The sequence below is a fragment of the Maylandia zebra genome, linkage group LG2, assembly GCF_041146795.1.
Source record: "Maylandia zebra isolate NMK-2024a linkage group LG2, Mzebra_GT3a, whole genome shotgun sequence".
Classification (NCBI taxonomy): domain Eukaryota; kingdom Metazoa; phylum Chordata; class Actinopteri; order Cichliformes; family Cichlidae; genus Maylandia; species Maylandia zebra.
This window is the reverse complement of record NC_135168.1, coordinates 44894578-44916581: the sequence shown is the minus strand read 5'-3', so window position 1 is coordinate 44916581 and position 22004 is coordinate 44894578. Positions and strand designations below refer to the sequence as shown.

Below are 22004 nucleotides of genomic sequence, written 5' to 3'. Positions count from 1 at the left end.
CAGAAGACAGTGACCACGACAAATGATTAAACCACATTGTTACAAACAGCACATATATTTCAGAAAATGGGGCCAAAATCATAGGCCAGCCCTGCTGTTTCACACTGTTGGGTAAAGAGGATGAAACCACCACAGACACTTCACACACAGACACTCTTACAAGGTCCAAAAATGCGAGAGGCTGAAATAAAAATTTGGATTTGAAAGCACATCTGCGCATGCAGAAAGGTAAATACAAGCTGGGCATCGAAAGGGAGGCTGAAAGGAGCACGAGCTTGCACAAAAAAAACAAACAAAAAAACAAAAAACTTTTGAAAGATTAGGTCAATGGATGCTTTCACATATCAAGTGAGTGCACCATTTGGTCAGTTTAATAGAAATGATTAAACAAAACAAGAGGCATGGGAAAAGTGCATCTCTTCAGCCAGCCAATATGAGCCTAACACAACACACAAGAACACAAAGAGTCTAAATAAATGCGGCCTTTATGCTACCGTCTTTGATTTCCTTGTTAAAACTCAAAGTTAGAGATGAGAGAGCTGCTGGACTGGTTGACTGGGGGAGCAAATCACTGATTGGCTTAAATGGCCTGAAAGTTGGCTGGTACCTGTTTAACTGACAGTATTGGACTCATCTGAAAAGGTTCTCATGAGCAGGGGCCTGGCTGACGACCGGGGTGACTGGATGCCCCCTGCGCTTGACTGAACCAGCTTCTTCTAGAAGGGTGAGGCAAGAGACACCAGTGACGACACTACGCTGATAATCACATACATACTTTGCCTTTCTCACCATCTTGTGCTCTTTTGCACACAGACATAAATATATAAACAAAGAACAATTAAATACATTCAGAAAGACTTCAAAGTAGACATGTAGACAATGAAAATTAATCCAGGAGCCATTTTAGACAACCCTTCTAGGAATGATCCGTTTTGGAAGCCCTTTAGTCGACTTTTTAATAGGTTCAAATAATATAGGGTTACTATTCTTGCAAATTTCACAAAATAAGTATGTCTTAAGACATATACAAACGCACACTCACACAAACACACACACACACACTGTCAGGCTTGAGGATCCAGGATGAGGTTGTGAATTTGGGCCTCATGCAGGTACGTTTGGATGCTGTGATGTGCTGCAGCCACCTGACTGGACATGCGAAGGCAGCAGGCAGTGGAGCAGCAAAGGCAGCTGGGAGGAGACACTGACTGATACAACTAGGCAGACAAGCATGGCAGACTAACAGCAAGTTTTTAGCATGGACAACCTGTCCTACTCCACACTGCTGGAAGAGATGGCAGCGTGCCATTCTTCCCAGTGTCACAAAAAAGAAAATCCCTCAAGTCAAGGTTTAAAATGGTGCCTTCCAAGGATAGCATTCCTGATATGTGACACAGTACATCAGAAATTTGAAATGTCTGACCTAATCTGTCCAAGCAAATTGGACTATTAAAATCTACAAAACAGCAGCCTGAGTTATTATAGGTGAAGAAAGGAGTCGAAACAGTGGGAGAGGAAGGACACAGAAGTAGGAAGCAGGCAAGTGGTGCACAGACACAGAAATTCTGAAGTATAAAAGCTGACAAAGAAAAAGAGACCTCAGTCACTCCATGAGAAGCTGTGAGAGCTAGCGGTCTGTGACAACATGAAGATAGTGGATGTCCCAGAGGAAGGAAGGCGATGTTTCATCTTTAGGGAGGATTGTCCAGAGAAGTAAGAGAGAAGGAAATAAGAGGGTGAGATACTTATGAGTGTGTTAAAGAGCAAAGCATTAGCACTAGTTAGGAAAAGTAGGAAAGGTGAAAAATGAGCCTAAAAAATAAAAATATGTGCACCATACGTACGCAAGTCCTGAATATTGTACAAATCTGCAAGTTATGTGGCTCTCCACAAATATGAGCAAAACTTCTCATTCAGTTTATTACTTCTCCCCCATCCAAAAAAGGAATAAAAATCAAGTCTAGACACAATACCAAAAAACCCACAGAAAAGAGCAAGAATACCACCAATCATTTCCATCTGCTTGCAAACACATTAGAGAGCCCACTGAAATGACAAAATATGCCTCTGGCAGACTTCTGGTGGAAGTTAAATAAAAACAGCCTTCAGAAATAATTCAACAACAGGCATAATTTTAAAGATGCACAGACACTTAAAAAAATTATCTCTTGGTACACAAAATATGTTTTGGGGGTGGTTGGCTTGTTTTTTTAGGTTTCTTTTCAAACCCTTTCTTCTCTCATTAAACATATCTCTTAAAACTCTCATAGCTTTTGGCAAACATGTGCAACATAATATATGACAAGCTAACCGACCCCCTAATATAAACCTGCATAATGTACGTCATGCTTTAAATAGCCAGCAGAGGGCTGTAATAGATCAGATATTTGTGCTTTCAAACGTCTTTTTTCCACTTCTGAATAAGGTCAGATGTAATTTACCCCTCCCACCATCTTCTTCCCAATGATCTAACACCAAAGCAAAGGAAGTGTGAAGAGAGGCAAACAGCTCTGTAAAGATCTGCATTGCTCTATGTTAGCAAAGCCATGCAAATGTTACAATCAGCAATCGCATTAAAATTCCTTGATTTAAATCCTTCCCTGAACAGTACTTCATAAACCTCTATCAGTTCAACCTAAAATATATTAAACATATGCTCCATCAACAAAAATAACCATTAGCAAAAATAATAATTAGAAAAGAACGAATAAAGGGAAGGGAGAGAGAGAAAGAGAGGGGGAGAAAAGAGAGAGGGAGACAGAGAGAGAGAGTTATAGCACTACCTGTCGAGCGTAAGGGCCGCGGGGCTTGCGGAGCACCACGTAGAGGATTTCTGGCAATAGGCTGAGCAGGATGAGCACGATGATGACCAGCCAGGCTGACACCGAGCTCAGCATGTTGGCAAACACAAAGTATAACCGTTGCTGTCTCAGGAAAGGCCTGGGGGAGAGATGACACTTCAGTTTATACTGTCTGGAGGAGATACATGTTTGACTAGAATGAAAAGGCCAACTAAAATGACTACAATAAGATTTGTTTTTTTGTTTTTTTTAATCCTCAGTTGAATTCTAACCATATTACTCCTCCCCAGAAGAAGCTGAAAAACACATAGAAAGCCAGGGAACCCCATATCACAAAGTGGTTTATCCATGTCCAGTGCCGTGTATCCAGAGCCAACTAGAATGTTGGAGAAAAGAAAGTAGTAAGAGATCTTTTAAAACACATATAAAAGAACTTTGCAAAAGACATGACTAACAAAATATCTACTTCAAACTCATATGTCCACTCTAATGATAGACGTTTTATAAATGTCAAAATAAACAGGGGTAGAGCTTACCTTTAGTGTTACAGTGAAAACAAGGATGGTGAATACAATCGTTCCATATGACCAGTTCCCAAAAGCCTAGAGTCAAAACAATAAAACAATCAGCAGTTGTAGTTAGGAGACTGTAGATATGAAACCTGTTTAGAAGTGGATTTAAATCAAACCTGGCCATTATCCTGCAGGGCTGGGTTGCTGAACAAAAACCAAACACCAAAGAAGAAGACCAAGCCGTGGAAGACTCCCAGTAATGTCCAGTAGAGAAATGGTCCCCACCGTAACATGGCATTCTTACCGATCTGTCTAAAGATTTGAAAGAGGAAAATTAACAAATTTATTTACTTACTGTGTCTTTGTGTAACATTTCCTGTTTATCACACAAAAGGACAACACCATTATATAACATATTAATGGTGGCCAAAAAAGTTACTGTGTAAATACAAATGAGCTACCATCAAAATTAGTTAACTCAACTTCACCAGAAGAACTTTGTAACCTGTTCATTAAATATTTATTTTTACTTTTTTTTACTTTTAAATTACGCCTGAACCCAAACCAGGACTTTATTTAGTAACAATATTGTATTGTATAGTAAAAGTATACAATATAATTCTGTACCTAAATTCAAAATAAACACATTAGTCTCCGGATAGTGTTACCAATTCTTTAAATAGTGAAGTGTTGCACAGACACAGAAATCCTTCCAAGTCTAGATTTAAAACCTAAGAAAAGAATCTCCTAATCTCCATTACTGTGGGATTTTTGATGAAAGGACAGAACATAACAAGCACATCTACTTTTATATCCCAGTTTACCTGTAGAGGGTAGCATTTTCCAGGAGCATCTCAATGGAAATATGCTGTTCGAAAAGACTGTAAGCCAGGATGGGCATAGAGGTGAAGCAGATGTTGTACATCGTCAGATAGGCCGCATCATACAGGGGCTGGGGAGGATGGGAGCAGGAGGAAAGGTTGACGAGGGAAGGGTTGGTAAGGAGGAGGAGGGGTTAATATCACAGAGAGGACACAACTCATACACACAACCATAACTTGAGCACAGAGCACGTCATGAGCAAGCTTATATACATCTTTCATGTGCTTGTGAAAGATCTATATCAGAGACCAGTGGCATGATGGGGAAACCAAAAAAAAAAAAAAACAACAACAAAAGAAAAGAAAATCACCTTCACCTTTCACACAAAAATATAATCACTCGGTGATCTTAAAAAGGATGACAGATGTCATAAGAATAATAAAATGAATCCTTGTGCTCAAAAGAATTTCCATAAGATTTTTCCCCTATTTTAATTTTTTTTCTAAGACTAGGAAAACAAACAAATGCCACCAGGATTCCAAAATATCCATATTGTGTCATGGTGTATTCGTGGTGGCACAACATGACCGGCATGAGTTTTGCCTATTTATATTGTATGACGATAACAAAGTGCATACATCCCAGGGACAGTGAGGAAAGGGGATTGTGAGGACAAGAGCTGAGCAATCGGGAGCACACAGAGGTGTGATTTTAGGAAACACTACTTCCTTTCATGTTCAGAATGTCTTTGAACCTCAATGAGATATACTTACTTGCTGGGAACAGCCGCAGAAGAACTGGTACAAAAACTGTGGTAAGATGAAGCAAAGATTCTGCAGGCGAACAGAGAATGAAAACAGGGTCATACAGAGTTCAACCTAAAAAAATCAGTCTCGCATGTAAGACTATATGTGTATGAGCGTGTGTGTATCCATCCATTTCCTTCTGCTTATCAAGGATTCAGGATTGCGGTGGAGCTAAAGGTTGTCGGTCTATGGCTAGACTGACAAAAAGAGACAATCACTCGTGCTCACGTTCACACCTGCCAATTTAGATTGTGGGAAAGCCAATGTATACAGTGAGAGGCCACGCACAAGCAGGGAGAACATGCAAACTCCAGTCAGCCAGTGGATCCAAACACAGAATCTTCTTGTTGTGAAGTGACAGTGCTAACCACTGCACCAGTGTAAAGATACCAAATGGCTTTTGGTGGGTACTAGATGTTGACCAATATAGGATTTTTAAGATTGAAACTGGTATTTACTGATTTACAAATCCAATGTATGGGTCAATATTTCTTTTCATTCAGGCACACGAAATGCCCACATATATCACAAACCTTTTTTTATCTGACAAAATGTAACCATGCAGGTTAAACATTAGCTTGTTTTATTTCCAAATCAAGATGCTGATTAGTCATTTACACTCTGAGCACCTGATCGTTGTGTTTGTAGCATTCCAAACATGTGTTTTCACAAAGGGGAAGTTACAACTGGTGGAAAACATTGAGACCCATATTATGGTCATGTTATGCTGATACTGACATATCAGCAAAAAGCTAATATCAGTCAAACAATATATCTGTCATGCTCTAGTGGGTGCTCCTAGTGCTCCTGGACACAGAATCTCCACTTACCTTATAAAAGAAATACTGCACCAGGTGTGCAATGCGAACATAGTAGAGATGCCCATGTCCCAACAAAAGTTTCTTGAGGTGCTTCAGTTTGGGGATGGCATAATCACTGTTCCTCACCGCCTGTCGACCCTCTTTCCCCTTAATGCCTGAAACACCAAGGCCCAAAACAAATTACACATTTCTGCACTCCACTACACATAGAAGAGTAATTAAAGATGGCTAAATCAGCTTCAGCATCACATCATCACATTTCTTACCAATGCCTACATGAGCTTCCAAAATCATGCTGACATCATTGGCTCCATCTCCAATGGAAAGGGTGATTGGGCTGCCTTTGGAGTTCTTCACCATTTTAACTATCTATAGATAGATTGATACAGAGGCACAACAGCTGAATAAAATCAGAAATAATCTTTCACTGTGAAAGAAATCAATTCAGTTTTATTTCTCAGCTTATTAAATCACTGTTCTGACCTGTGCCTTTTGTAAGGGAGCCATGCGGCAGCAGAGCACAGACGTGCAGTTTTGACATATCTGTAGAAATAGGTCCTTATAGTCATGTAAGTTGTTTTCAGAGGATGAGTTGAGCACCATTGACAGAGTGGCTCCATCTACTATAAAACCATAATCCTGGCTGGACCAATTCCTGCAATACAGAGTAGACAAAATAGTTTAATCGTTACTAATGTTTTTGTTTTTTTTTTAAACTATTGCCCCACAACCCCCTAATAAAAAGCCAAAAAAATAAATAAAAATCAGAATAATGTCAGTACATAGCACACAGGCTTTTGTAATCTAAGGTGCCAACCTGGCAACATGTGTCTTTGCTGGTGGTGCATCCTGTACAGTTTTCTTGTGGTACTCGAGCAAGAGGTCATGCAGTCGGTCCTCACGCCTTTTTCCTGGAGACTCTAGAGTACGCACTGTTAGCTCCAACAGCTCTGTGTTCCTCTTGAACAATCTGCAAGCATAGCAGGTGGATTTGGCCGTCTCCATCTTGTCTCCTGTTAAGACCCACACTTTAATACCTGCTCCCTGCAGAGCCTCCATAGTCTCTGCTGCCTCCTCTTGAAGACTGTAGAATAATAAATAGAAAAGGATCATTATGACTACTAGCAGCAAGAATGCCTACAATTAAACCAAAACAAAAAAAAAGCTAAGCTAAATTACCAAATTTCATGTCATAATGGTTTGGGAAGGCGTGGTCCTTTAAAAGTGTGAGTGTTTGTGTATTAAATGATGAATAAATGGTGATTCAGGAATATGTTTACTTCCTTTGTTATAGGCAATGCATGTGTTTTAGACCTAAACTTTTGCAATTTATGCAGTCTATTTTTAAAAGCTGGAATCTTTGATTGTAGGTCACAACTTAACCACAAGATGGCAGTGTGAGCTTAAATTAAAACGCTCTAAAAAGAAGGGCTTTTAGCTGATATCAAACTAATCAGATGAAAATAGAAAGCCAAAGTCATACATGGTGAAAAAAGTGACAGTTGATGACATTTAAAACATCCCCAAAGGGAGGAATTAACTCATTGCAGCAACATAACAAAGAGCAAGTCCAGACAAGGCTTGGTGATATGCTCATCACAGGCTTTTGCACTCCTTTTTGTGCTTTTGCACTCACTCCTCTTCCTTTTGGCACTGATGTTTATTAAGGGGCAAGAACAGCACAAGTATGTGGATTTAAGGATATTCAGCAGGTTTCAACACGAAAAACTACGTCCAGATGAACAGAATCAACATATTTGGGGTTTCAACACAGCAGTTTCACAATTAAGAGCATCACAGTTATACATTTTGTGTGAGCACCCACCGATCTTCAACAGCAGTAGCTCCAATTAGATTCATTCCAGTCTCCACTTGGTTGTAAACAGCCATGAGCTTCTCCTCTCTGTCCTGCAGAGCCAGTCTAGCTTCCCTTAATCCTGAATCTACCTGGTCATACTCCTCAGCAGTAAGATGTTTGTAGGCCACACACAGTGTCCGGTAACCATCCTAAACAGTAAAATAGCAGCTGATGTTATAAAAGCCAAAATGTTATGCAATGAAATCATTCCAACAGTTGGAAATTTAGGAAAACGAGATGTTTTCCACCACGTACTGTTGCATTACGCTCCACATGCATGCGTATCTTTTCAACTTCCTCCTGTTTGACTCGGGGGAAGATGGAGGAGTCGGCTCCCTTACAAAAGAGCAGTGTTTCACCTGGGCACGAAAAACACACTATTATACAGACACCCAGCATCAGGGATGTGCTGGCCAACGCTATTTTATTAGCATTCCAATAACGTTGACAGTAACCTTAAGCTCACCTGATATTGATCTGACGATTACACTCATTCGCCTTCTGACTGGGTCAAAGTTCAACACATGAAGCAATTCATACCTAAAGGATGTACGCAGAGGAAATAAAAGATGTAATTTAAATACAAACAATAACTGAGATTTTAAAAAAAGAAAAGACATTCCAAGAAATGACTAACTTACATTTCAACGTCATTTGTCCTGTTGAGAATTTTCATGGTTTTACTTTCGAGGCCAAGAAATGTGAAGCCGTACCTGAGATCGAGACAAATCAAAACACAAATGGCTTTTATGTTCTCAATAAATATTATAACGAAATTATACCAGTTACATTTTCCTTAGGTTTATCAATTCCAACTGTGTGCTTGTCAAATAGCCACCTGAAATCACTGAGTCATGACACCCAACCTCTTACCTCATTGCACCCTGGACCAAAGCAATCTCATCAGGTGAGGAGGCTATAAAGCCCCTCTGCTCCTGCAGTGGAGGGACCACTTGTCCATCTACCATTAATCCATCCACCTGGTCTATCCGTCCATCTTGACCTTGACCCTGCTCTGTAGACTCCTTTACCTGGACTGTGTGGCACAGGCACAGGGCACGCAGAAACAGCTCTTCCCTTTCCTATGAAAATTACGTAAACGTGGCTTAATACTGTTAAAAAAAAAAATGTACGGCTTTACAAGTAGAAAATTCATTCATAAACCTTAAAATAAATTCATAAATCTTTTTTTTACTTAATTATTAACAACCAAACAAGGAGCTATATACAGTAGCTGGAGTTTGGATAACGCCTAGAATTTATAACCAAACTGACCCCTTATCAGCACAAGTAATTAAGTGCAATAGTCTGTGAAGTGTTATCAAGCACTCGTGTCAGGAGCATGCAGCTCCTTCCCTCCGCTATGTTATAGCGCATATGTCGACATGTCAAGGAGAATGTACCAGGGTGACCAATAAAGGGCCTTTCTGGGCATCGAGCTATGTAATGGCCATATGTTAATCCTTGTATGACTTTTACAACAGATGGCGGGACACCACAACACTCACCCTGCCAGCTTTCTGTTGTACTGTGTTCATAGGTCCATCTGTAACGCAGAATCCGTCCACTTCCGAGCTCGCATCCCTGTACTTGTATTGGTGGCCATCAATGCAGCACTCTATGAACTCCATGTTATTCTGAGTTAGGGTCCCCGTCTTGTCTGTGAAGACGTACTCCACCTACAGGCAACATGAAAATAAAAATGACACACACTTCCAAAACCATAAGAATTCAGTTTCTCGTTTAAAAGCCTCCAACAATAATATTAGGCAATTACTTCCCGGAGGAAATTACACTGCATTAATCAGTTTAACGGAGCATCACCTTTAACTCAAATGATCATCTGGCAAACCAAGTGTGACTGATCTATGGCAGCGCCCTTTAAGTCAGCAGTGCCATAATAAAAATGAAACAAGGAAAATTCATTTTAAAGAAGCACTTACATTAGTCTCGGGTAGAAGTTTTGCTTTTTAAAATACACAAAATTCAGTATAAAATATAAACTTGTTTGGATGGAAAACTACATCATAGTGCTAGTGATTGTTCTACAGATTACATCTGGACATCGTTCAGAGATGCTGGAGATGAAATGTTCAGGAAAAGCTTTAGAGTTTTTATAAACAATAGAGGAATTTAGTTAATATAATTGAAAATTTTTGGACACAGAAATGCAGAGTTTACAGAAAGCATAATGACAGATATTTCTGACCTGTCCCAGCTCTTCATTGAGGTCCGAGGTGTTGACCAGTGCCCCTTCCTCAATTTCACTGTCAAAGAAATCTTTATCCCAGGATATGAAAAACGATCCCAAAAACTTCTGCATTTCAACGGTCACATACATGGACACTGGAATGATGAAGTTGAAGAGCACCATGAAGGACAGGAAGTCGGTGAACATGTTAAGGTACTGTTGGTAAAAAAACAAAGAGGCACATAATATATTTACACATATATAGAGAGATATATATACACACTGTATTTATATGTATAGAGAGAGAAAGAGTGAGTTGCGGTTTGCATCATTTTCTCCATAACCTAAGCAATTCTAAGAAACCATTCTGCAGTCCTAGACGTCACTGTTTATACTTGCAACAAAAATGAGGAAATGGCAGTCACAATGTTGAATGCGGGCTAAAGCAGAAGGTTAACAGATGACATGAAACGGACTACATCATATGGCAACAGTGGCCATTTTGCTCATTTTATAAGAACTTTAAAACTATGTATAGAGTTCCCTCAGCAGCCCTTTAAGGATTATAATAATTACTATTGAATTAACATAGGCCTCAGTATGTATGTATGTATGTAGTACACAATAACAGTATGATGAAACTTATCTAACAAGCCATATTAGCCATTTTTCTTGCAACAGCTGTTCTTCTAGTTCTGCTTTAGACATGTTTTATTTTCCTCAGTCACTTTTCCTTTTTTTTCCTATAATGTTTGTTTTCATTAGTTTTCTAAAATGCAAACTCACCAGATTGGTTTCCTTTTCTTTCAGAGTTTTCTCGTTGTACCAGGGCTCATCCTGTCCAGGCTTGCTCTGCCATACATACTTAAGTGTAGTACACACTAAGGCCTTGCTCACTAATATGCAAAGGTAAACCAAAAGGAAGGCATTGATAGACCTGTAGACATAAAAACTCAAATTAGTGAGTATCAAATGTATTTTTTAGACTTGTTTTATACATATTGTTTTTCCCTGTAAACTTACTTTTCCACAACAGAGCGTTTCTGAGATTTTCCTTGGTAGTTAAGAGCCATCTTTGTCTCCATGCCGGTGTAAACTGCAACACCTTAAAAAAGAAAATAAGAAAAGACATCAGTCTTTAAGATATCGAGCCATCTTTAATATGGTACCAGTAAAAAAGCTATTATTGACTTACCACAGATGCTTTGAGTGTTCTTTAAAGTTGCTCCTTTCAGCAGGAGGTTTTCTGGGCCCAGTGACCTGCACAATCACATCAGTAGATCCACCTATTTAGTCATACAGTTGCTGTGGAATCCACACCTCTCTATCCTCTAAATGGAAACCTGGCAGGGAAGCTGGCATCCACTCTAATATACGCAGTGACAGTACACAGTATGCCTGCAGTCTGGGCTCACACCAGTTCCAGTGTTCTTGAGAAGGACACTGGCATTTGTTTATATGGTCATTACAAAGCAGTCAATGATAAATGCCTGTGGGAGTGCTTTGGAAGCAGTGGCTAAATCCCTGCCAGTCTGTTTTTATTTTAATGCTTGACTGCTATAAAGGATCAATGAAATAATGATTTGCTGGTTATGTAAAGGGAAACAAATAAACAACTGTTTAGATTTTGTTTCTTTAAACTATGCAGACTTGGTTGGACACGAGTGCTCTCACCTTAGCGAAGGCTCCTCATTGTTTTTGTAGATGTGCATACGACCGACAAACCTGGAACACAACGGCATATGCTCAAACAGATGAAGTGATTTGTGAGCAACTATTGTGTTAAGAGTGGAAGAGATCTGAACTTGAGGTATTCGAATCTTTTCTGAGTTCATTAATTACTCAAAGCTAAATATTCATTGACCTTAAAATCTAGAAGTTTAGAGTACTGCCTAATACTTGTAGTCAGCCATATTGTCGCTTTCATTAGCTCGGAATATTCACGCCTTCATCTTCAGGTATGATTTTAAATTATAATAGTTTCACTGCTTGCCCCAAAGTTGACCTATATAGACATATTGTCTTTAGACATAGAACTACACTTAAGTAAGAATTAAGTTCGTCTTGGAGAGACCAAGTTATTATCCCATAAATGCACTATGGCTTGCCGAAACATTTTTTTTTAACAATCTGCATGTTAATATCAGAGTCATTGAAGACATTTTTTTAAATCTGGCATTAAGTTAATCCACTCCTCAGCAGATCACAAGCACCACATGCTTGTAGTGTAAATCCGTTGGGACCACATGATGATTGCCTACTTGTAAAGGTCAGGCTGTGGCTGTTCGCACTCAATGGTGGCGTTGAGAGATTCCACATCGCGCTCTGTGTCTGGCACTGTGTAGTGTGTCTGGACAAGTAGAAGAGGCAGACCGAGAAATAGCGTGAGCGGTGACCAACTTAGGTCATTGATCGCTTTAACTTCCACTGCTTCTCACTCACACACAAAACGGAAAATTAAGAAGGAAAAAATACCAATACACTCGAGCACAAACAGACAGGAACACAATTTTGGCAACTAAACAAAAGTGAAACCTCTTTAAAGTGAGACCAGCATTCAATGAAAATAAATCAAGATTCCCTGAATTATAACTACACAATTATTTTAACATGTATCTAGGCAAGTGCAAATGCATTCTTTACTGTTCTTCTACATCCACTCCTCCTCTCTTATTACCTAATATTAATCAAATGAACGCACATTAACTATAACTTCATCTGGAACTACTTTTAATTCAAATTCTTCTATGCAAAACGATTGAAAAGTAATACACTTATCTTACTTTATGATTCGATTCTCCATCCAGACTTGCTGTGGTAACAAAACATGTGCCATCATCTCGGCTAGACTGCAGCAATATTAAATCACAGGGAAAGGTCTCGTCTTCCTCCACCTCCAAAACATCTCCCACCTAGAGAAACACAACCAAAGACCATTTGTGAAGACACGGTGTGCTTTCTCCCTCTTTTCAGAAGAATCGCGCACAGGATGAATGGCAGAAGTTCAAACAACTTTAAATTACTTTTATCACTAAGAAGACTTATAAATACATATGACTGCCAGGTCCCTGTGAAGTTGTTGTGATCAGTGAGTAAAAACCCAGATACTAAAAGTGAAAACAAGAACAATCCATAATCTTCTTTGAGCTCAGGTTTGGACTGCCAAGCAGTGACAAAAACCTGCCTGTATTTTAAATGTTTATTTTAGCAAAAGTAGCTAGCAGTAAGCTTATGTTGGCTCCTGTGCTGGGAACAGCTGTTTTATACAACGCATAAACAACACATAACAAAGCTTTGGTATTGACAGCTGTATGTCGAGTGGTGTCAGCTGTACGAGCAGATCTCTACCGTAATAAAGTTAAATAAATAAATAAAAGATGACCAAATACAAAATTTGTTCATTTTAAAATCCTGAAAGCTACTTAAAGTGAGCCAGCCAACTATAGGTCTTTAAAAGTAGAATGCACTGGATAAATAAGTTGCCTTTACAAACATGTCTGAGCATCAGATCAGCTCAGGAGACTATGTTCTCCCTTGTGCATATATCCCAAAAAGTCCTGTATAGCTGCCAGCAGCCTTTCTCTGCATATATATTGGAGGAATTATTTTATTTTTCACTTCAGCTAGGATGCATCTGCTGCTACAAAGTACCTTGATCTTCTCACTCTCTTTTTGTATCCTCCGGCCATCTTCAAGCACTGTCACTCGGTACTTATTCACCTCATTGTCAGCCTTGTGCCGCAGCCAGTCCTCATATCCCTGTGGCAATATATCAAAATCAGAATAGCATTGCTTAGCACAACAAAAAGTAGAAACCTTTTCCATGACATCTGTACCTATGGGACACTGACAGTTATAACTGATGTCAGAATAAAAAGGCACACAGTACAGCACTAGCTGTCAAACTAAGGGGTGTTCCCTGAATGTTTTACGGCTTCTTAATGGTGAAAGAAGTTTCAGCAGACTACAAGCGGCATCCGTCATTTCCATGGAAGAGTATAAAACATGAATGTCAATTCATACAATTAAATTTCCACATCCAGCATGTCATCATTACGTATAGAAGTGCCTACAGCAGCAGAATGAGATGGTGATTGTCCAGTAGTGCAGAGAAACAGTATAAAATGAAATAATACTGAGTCAGGTAAAAAGATAATTTCAAAGGCTGCAGCAGCAAGAGCCACAAAACCAAGTGTGGACTTTATGAGGTCTCTAAGATAGTGATGGATATGGAGGAGATGAGAATAGAGGGGTAAACCAAAATGTGTGCCAAGGCTGAGTGTGAGCCAAAAAGCAGGATTACAGGATAATAGGAGGATCAAGTCTGGTTTAGTGATGCAAAGATTCTTATTCCTATTATTATTATTATCCATATAATTATTCAGTCAAAAATACAAACAATAATGAAGCATCTGCCATATAAATTAGTTTACACAACCAAAAATGTGAGGTCTTGGTCTCTGTTAAACAAAAATTTCACTTAAATACATGAACATTTTATATAAGGTTATCGAGAATCATTTAGTTCTTAACGGGCTTCTCGTTATTCTTTTCCATGTGTTATATCGTCCTTTTCTGTTGCCAGTGCTTTGCCACACTCAGTTTGCATTAATAGGATCATCCCTCTCCTTCATCCTGGACTCAGTTTAGTTCAAAAGTCAGTTTGAAATTATTTTTCCAAACTTTCTGGCAGGAAGTATACAGCCCGAGAGGAAAGACCTATTTAAGCATGAGTAACACCTTATCTTCACCATCTCATTCACCGTCTTTATGTGTGGAGGAACTGCCTGAGCCTTGTTCACAGAACTCCACAGTATAAACCAGTGTGAAAAAATATACTAACAGCACTACCGTGAATGAACACGGACATGTGTTATCAGTGCACCCCATATATTATTGTAAGGAAATCCACCCATTATTGTGCATTTCAAAGCCGCAGCTGTAGACTAACTAAAAAGCCAATCTTAAAACAATACATCTAAAGCTGGGACAGGGAAGCAATAGAGTCAAAGAAACAGATACTCCCCTTGATAATTTGTACCTCTGAAATAGACTCTCTCTCTCTTCATTTGCTAACACTCCCCTAGAGGCTATTTCATCTACACCCCAATCAGAATTCACCAGCAGAGCACATTAATACAAAACCCAAGAGAGCATTAGGCACGTACTTTACACAAAAATCACACCAAGGCAGTTATGAAGAAAGGGGGGCTGTGTTATACAGAGAAGGAGGACAATAAGACACGGCTATTTAAAAAAACAAAACAAAATCACAAAGTGACTGCTACCAAAACTTACTCTCATTAGGAACATATCTTACCTGCTTGATAGCAGTTACTGTAATCACAAAAAATAATGGTAGGCCACTGGTGACTGGGCTGGTGGGGGTATCCACTATCACCTAATAGGAAGAAGAAAAAGAGAAACGCAATGTTAACGCTCAGCAATAAACATATGCTTTTTTGTTTCAATGCCAATGTATTACATACATCACTACAGAGTCCTCCTACAGCAGCAATGTGTGGTAACGGTTTGCATGATGAGGCAAGCCCTCTAAATGCAGGGTGTAGTCCTTTTCTACTACTTCCCATATTTGTTCATCAGTAGGGAACACAAGGGAGACATTTACATTTTGGAGGGGAGAGAAGGAGGTTCTGGACCACGGAACTTTTAATCAAGTGAGCCAGGGATAGAGTGCTTAATCTGCAGGCATTCCAACACTACTGTGTCTCTGCCAAGGCATGGAAGAGGGCCAGCAGAAAGCTTTGACAAACCGACCTTACCTGCCTGAGGATTTCGTGAGAGAATCTAGAGGTAGAGTATGGGGATCAGACTTGGTTTTTTGCATTTATAAGTCATGTATGTAATAAGAATGTGAGGATCAGGTAAACATCCAGCTTAAGAGCAGTGGCTCACAAGGCACCCAGCTAAAATCTCAGCAAACAGAAAGCTCTTTGTGTTTATGTCACCTAAACCTATCAGAAGGATTTACGCTTGCATTTCTGATCCTGCAGAATGCAGTTGGGCTCCCCATGAGCCAGACTGGATGTTACAGCACATCCAGCTCATTCATATTCTGACCAGGAGCATTACAAAGTGTCAGATAGACATCGGCTCAAGTAGGATATGTTTTGATGCAGTCTCCAGTGTTCCTCAACTGCACTTGAACTGAAAATTAAATAAAAATGGCAGCAAACTTAGTAAGCACTGTCTGACACAAACACAGATCCACATACTTTACCCATTCAAAAACACACTCATAAAAGTACAAGGGCAGTGCACTAGAAATCCATCCGAACCTTACTGTGATTACAGTTCATTAAAGGATAAATCAATTACAAAGCAGAGACAGACAAGTTCACCTCCACCATTTGAAGATTTAGAGTAGTGCATTATGTTTGTAGCTATTCTGGTGAGACAAAAGTATTAATATTGCCGCAGTGGCCTGATGTGTTGGAGAGCCAGCAATCATTCAAGAGTATTTGGGGGTATACTTTCAAGAATCTTTAGATCTTAAGACTAGATAGCTACACAGTCATGAAAGTGTCTCTTGAGAAAAGCAGCCAATGAGAACTGGACTAAAGAGAAGGTGACCCCTAAAGGCAGATGAGCTAAATCAGCTTGTTTGAGATAGTGGGTAACCTAAGGATTTGCACCAATGCCCAGTATAAGATTGCAAGTTATTTTGAGCTTTGAATTATGAAATGCTAAACTAGTAGAGATCAGTAATAAAAATATGGAGTTGAACATGAGTATAATAGGCCCCCTTTAATGTCCATCACCTCTTGTTCACATGACTGGATTTAGATTTGTCTGATCACAGAAAGAAAAATAGAAACTAACGTCTCTCTGATGCAGCAGCCAGATGGCAAAACCCAGCAAAGGTTTACCACAGTATAAAGAAAATGCTTTACAAAGCCAACTTTCAGCCTCAGAGTTGTTTGATTTTGATTTATCCTTAGCCACTGTTCAATAGAGGACTAAAAAAGAAAGAGCTGATGGTGGCATTTTATCTGTTCATCAACAAAACCCACACAAAACAACCTTAATCCCACACTATAATACAATTTCAAATCACTTGACAGGCCTCGAAGACAGCTGTATCTAGGACAGCCTCCATTTTTGGAACAGACGGGTTTTTTACTGAAATTTAATGCATCTATATTAAACCTGCTTAAACTATTTTTGCTGTTTAGCTATAATTAAAAATTTTTTTTATTTGTGTTTAATACTAAAACCACTAAGTGGTGCTTCCTTGTTTTGGTGATTTAAAAACATCAAGGTTGTGTAGCCCCAGGTGGTTTCTGAACATACATGCAGTTTGATCTCACTCAGCACAACGTATCCATTGTCAGGAATATCATGGACAAATTCTTGGAACATTTTTGGAAAGCACGTGTGCCTCTACTTATACAACAGCAATGGCTCAGTGGCAATTTAAGTATAGCAGAACGTCACTATATACACAGCTACCCCTAAGAAAAATAAAACATTCATATACTCAACCTTTTATCAATTCATCTGCACCCATTAAGAACAACCGCCACCAACTTTATACACACTTGCCTCCACTGCACCAAATGCAAAGCCAAAAAAAAAAGAAAAAAATCACAGCAATAAGAGTGTACTGCTGCTGATGTGCTGGTGTGATATCACAGCAGCAGAACGGGGCAGCAGAAAGCCCTTCATCTGAGCCGGGAAGTGTGTCAGAGTGAGCGACAGACAGCAGTTCCCCGGGGTCCCAAAGCAGTGGGTCCTCGCATCCTCCCACCCCTTCATCCTCTCTTTTTTTTTTCCACCCTCCTCGGTCTCTCCTTTTCTCTCACCCTCTCAACACCATTTCTCCCACTCTCTCACAGTGCTCTATTCCCATTCAATCAAATTCAAGCAAAGACACGCAGGGCTATTTATAGGAGAGTGGTGCTTTTTTATCAGCCTGTGTCTATTTGTGGCACTCAGATGTACAGAGGGCTTCCTGGCTGCTGACGTCAGCAGTGCAGCGCTGCAGCGAATTGGAGGTTATGTGAGACAGAAAGACAGAAAGAAAGACACCAAATGACAATGTGAGACAAAAGGAGGATAGAACAGAGTTGGAGGATGCATGACATTTAGTTGTTGGTAGAGTATTTGCATTAAGCCTCTCGGGGGAAATGTGAAGGTTTATTTCTGTCTGTAAGATGCAAGTGCAAAATGAGCGCACAATCTGTGTACCTGTTTCACACTATCTAATATAATAGCAAGCTGCATAGGAAAGACTGAGTGGTTAGGATAAGGAACCCCTCAAGTGAAACTGGATTAGTGGAGAAATGCCAACCACACTGCAGCTTGGGTAAACACCCAGGACACCCACTGACTCATACATAACATCCGCAAGCTCACACACACATATACATTTATTCACACACAAACATTGTAAAATGAACACATCACAGGTAGAAATTCCTCATATTCACATACATACATTGATTCTTCTCACATTAATTCCATACAATAAAAATTAAAAATTCAGCATTCATACGCATTAGCTAAGACAGAATACAGAATAATATATATAATATAGAATTAATCCAGACAACTTAGAGAAGAAAGGCTGGGGGAAATGAATATTACACTTAATGTGATATTGTTTGAGATTAATTTCATTTCTGACACTGAAACATTGGGTTTCTGGGAACAGAAGCTCAGAGTCCATGACGAGAGAAAGGACTTCCTTCTTGACAAGGTCTAAAACGAGCACCTGTTTACACTAGACGGCTCCTTTGCTGCCATAGTTTAGGTTATCGCTAAAAGGAAACCAGTTAGTTTCCATTTCCATGGACCATAAAAATGGATCATTAGGAAGAGGTAATGGAAGAGCAAAAGCAGATGTATATAACAAATCTTCAGAGAGGAGAGAAGTCATTTAAGAGTACAGCTGAAGTCTATTAGTTAGCGTCCTCAACCAGTTCAGTTTCCAGTAATTAAGCACGGACAAGACAAACCAAGGAAACAGTGACACAAAAAGAAATTCAGGGATTAGCATGAGAGTACTACAAACCTGTTAAAATGGGCTTCTCAGACAAAGTGAGAAGCAACTTTCAACTATTCAAATTTCTTTCCGTTTTACTTGAAAACCATGTGAGACCAGGTCTTGGATGAATGAGTTAGTTGAATTAAACTGCTGATGACTTGCCATAATGCTGAATTTTTCATGTTCTTTGAAAGTTATAAACAGGATTAAATGACAGACTGTGCATAACGCTATAACCTGAGCAGGGTGTAAGGGAGCGTAGTAAAGCAAGGCATTTAAACATGACCAATTGTACTGATCAGTGTGCCTTCAATATAAACTTTTTTTTTTACTTTCTGCAGTTCACGCAAATGAACACGCCCAGTAAGGAAATAAGGTAGAGCAGTTTCACATCTGTTATAATTGTACACACACTTATCCTGTTACTATTGCACACCTGCTATGGCTACATGCACATGGATGTAGTTTCTCACACCCCTTTTTTATGCAGGCAACACAGTCAGCATGTCGATCACTTACACTGATCTATTCAGACTTAATTTAAAAAAAAAAAAACATAATGCGGCCCGAAACTAACCTTCATACGGAGGACCTGACTACAAATTAACACCATCAAATAAACAAAAGGCACCCATGAAGTCCTTATTTTAAAAAGATTATATCACTTATCACTGTTTGAGTTGGCAGACAGACAAAGCTTGCCCTTACCTGCACCAGGAAGATGATAAGGAAGTAGAAATTGGCAATTCTTCTAAATTGTTCAAACAGGTTCTTTGGTAGAAAGTTCCATACTGTATACTGTTGGGGGAGAAAAGAGGAAGCACATATGTAAAAACATTTGTTTATTCTGTTTGAGCTGGGGAAGGAAAATAGGAAGGCAACTTCAATAGCTTATAGTCTCTGTTCTTTGCACCAACTAGGGAGACAGGCCTTGGGGGACCACAGGTATTCCACTGATTCAGATTAGATATGTATCTCTTATATTTGGCTACCCTTGAATGCAGAGTCAATGAACTTACGAGGTGGGTGACTGTTTTTGTGTTTTCTTTTTTTTTTTTTTAAGTGGCCATGACTGTTGATATCATCGGCGCTGAAGCAACACTTATCTGCAAAACTCCCTGAGAGACCTCTCAACGATACCCCGCTGGTAACCTTGTGTCAATAACAAAGCACGTCTACACAGCTTTGCACAGAAACAAGAATAAAGCCCTTTTTTGTGGAGTGCATGGGGATAGTGTTGAAATGCCACACGAGCAGAATGGATATCTCATTTCGCTAAGAAGTAAAGAGGGTGAAAGCAACGAGAAAGAGAGGTTGGAGGGTGCAGGTGCAATGAGAACATGAGAGAAGAGGCAGAGATTGGACACTGCTGGAAAGAAACAGGAAGAGCAGAGGCACAAGGGAGAATAAACACTGCAGCTGGGGTAATTAAAGATTGCTTACCCTGACATACTGGCAGAAACCAATAGATTGACCCTTCCTCGCTGAGATGCGCTGCATCACTATAAATCCTAGAGCCATTTTATTATCACTTCACTTGCTTCCCCTGATCACTTTCACTTTAGATATTCAAAGCCAGTCAGTCAGTACTTTCCCAAGCCTGCTGTTGACACAGAACTAACAGGTAGAGTAAGACTTGGGTGGTGAAGAAGGGGGGTTGTAGTCAGAGCCCAGGGGAAGCCTGAATTGCCCACCGTTCCAGTACATTAATAGCAGCCATGTATTTCCTTGCCACAGTCTGTGCTTCACTGACAGACAAATAATCGCCTTCCATTGGGAGCCAAGACAAGTATGAGGAGAAGCAGTCGGAACAGGAAACAAAGGAAGGAAGCCACTGGAATGCTGATGACTGTTCAAGAGTTCATTTTGCAAGTGTTAAATAAAAAAACTGCCTACAGGTAGATAAAACATAACACAAGCTTAGGAACAAACAAAAGTCTTGGTGCATTGCCAGACTGGAGCCCTGGCAAATGCATGGGAGTGTAATGTTTTTACCTTCGAGGACACAATCCTGTTATCACAGAACTTGGGTGGGATGAAAACTTCATTGGCAGGACACGGCCGATGACCAACATAGATAGTCCTACTGCCTACTCTTCTGTCCTCACCACCAAACTAGAGAGGAGGGATGGGGGTTAAGATAAATAGAGGAGAGAAAAAAAAGGAACAGGACATGTTAGTAATTCACTCTTCTTCCTGTCATTTAAATACTGAATTCGGGTACAAAATCAAGTGTGCACCATACAACAGTCATGAATTTGTTGGGAGAAAAAAAGTCCAAATTTTACCCATGATCTAATACAAATTTAAAAAAAATTGCATATTCTTTAATAGTTGCAGACAGAGGCAGTCTAATTATGCCTAAATTCCAGCCATATAATTATGAGATTAAAGTTTCAACTGTGAATCAGAAAATGAAGATTTGAAAAGTGGAAAACTGTTGGGCACTGGACAATATATTGTAAAATGGCTAGATAAAAATTCAATAAGGGCCAGAATCTTCAAGAGATTTCAAAATAAGGTGAAATTTATTTTCAGATTATATAAATGCATGTGCACTTTCTGTTATGTCTGTCATAGTGTCAAAATGTCCAATAAAGTTAAAAAAAAAAAAAGTTAAGAAAATTAATCAAGTGAAAACAGAGAGGCCAAAACCTGCATTTTCTCGTATATCCACACAACTCCATTGGGTCCAGTTGTTACCAATAGCAATCCGTTTAATATCAAAGTGAGTGAAGCAACTTATAAACTAGGTAGCTAGACATTTCAAACTTTAGCAGATAAAGCAAGAAAAAAAAGGAAAAATAAGTGGATTTCCAAATTTTCAAATGCCAAACTTGACACTTGGGGGATGTTGCATCTTTTATATACAGCTTAGATTTTTGGATTTTTGTTCTAATGCAGTATGCACTCTAATGTGGATGTGTGTGTTAATTTAATATTTGAAAGAGAAAACATTTGAGGAACCTGTTCAGAAACCAGAGGTATACTGTGTCCTGCCAAAATGATAAAGGCACATAAGGTAAATCAAACAATGCACAGAAGCCAGGTTGTTGTCATAACTTCCATGGTGCTCACCTTACATAAATCTCAAGAGCAACTGTAAATACCAACCCAAAAAAGGAAACTCACATGAGAAATCAAAGTGATAAATTGTCAGGTAGGACAACGGTTTATTCTTCT

General features: G+C 39.4%; 1 protein-coding gene and 1 long non-coding RNA gene across 10 annotated transcripts in view; one reads left to right on the top strand and one right to left on the bottom strand.

Moving 5' to 3' along the window:
- Positions 1–22004, bottom strand: part of atp11c (ATPase phospholipid transporting 11C (ATP11C blood group)) — a 41720-nt gene that overhangs the window by 3325 nt on the left and 16391 nt on the right. For 3 of the 9 annotated variants that reach the window (XM_076875132.1, XM_076875133.1, XM_076875154.1), the window contains exons 2-29: positions 20817–20936; positions 19530–19619; positions 15132–15212; positions 13463–13570; positions 12595–12723; positions 12073–12161; positions 11486–11536; positions 11007–11071; positions 10835–10916; positions 10598–10748; positions 9830–10027; positions 9129–9299; positions 8494–8702; positions 8262–8333; positions 8087–8160; positions 7876–7979; positions 7588–7769; positions 6580–6846; positions 6246–6417; positions 6029–6131; positions 5772–5917; positions 4909–4968; positions 4138–4265; positions 3490–3625; positions 3338–3403; positions 3074–3177; positions 2784–2940; positions 608–716 (exon numbers count right to left, since the gene is read on the bottom strand). In XM_076875132.1, the coding sequence (XP_076731247.1) occupies positions 612–716; positions 2784–2940; positions 3074–3177; positions 3338–3403; positions 3490–3625; positions 4138–4265; positions 4909–4968; positions 5772–5917; positions 6029–6131; positions 6246–6417; positions 6580–6846; positions 7588–7769; positions 7876–7979; positions 8087–8160; positions 8262–8333; positions 8494–8702; positions 9129–9299; positions 9830–10027; positions 10598–10748; positions 10835–10916; positions 11007–11071; positions 11486–11536; positions 12073–12161; positions 12595–12723; positions 13463–13570; positions 15132–15212; positions 19530–19619; positions 20817–20936 (3420 nt within the window). In that variant the 3' untranslated portion in view covers positions 608–611. Of the gene's footprint in view, positions 1–607; positions 717–1598; positions 1690–2783; positions 2941–3073; positions 3178–3337; positions 3404–3489; positions 3626–4137; positions 4266–4908; positions 4969–5771; positions 5918–6028; positions 6132–6245; positions 6418–6579; positions 6847–7587; positions 7770–7875; positions 7980–8086; positions 8161–8261; positions 8334–8493; positions 8703–9128; positions 9300–9829; positions 10028–10597; positions 10749–10834; positions 10917–11006; positions 11072–11485; positions 11537–12072; positions 12162–12594; positions 12724–13462; positions 13571–15131; positions 15213–19529; positions 19620–20816; positions 20937–22004 lie in introns of those variants that run through there. The other 6 variants (XM_076875134.1, XM_076875139.1, XM_023154820.3 and 3 more) reach the window with 4 other exon arrangements.
- Positions 15455–20955, top strand: LOC143413028 (uncharacterized). Its single transcript, XR_013093579.1, has 3 exons — positions 15455–15625; positions 19163–19197; positions 19885–20955. It is a non-coding gene; the product is annotated as an uncharacterized LOC143413028 (long non-coding RNA).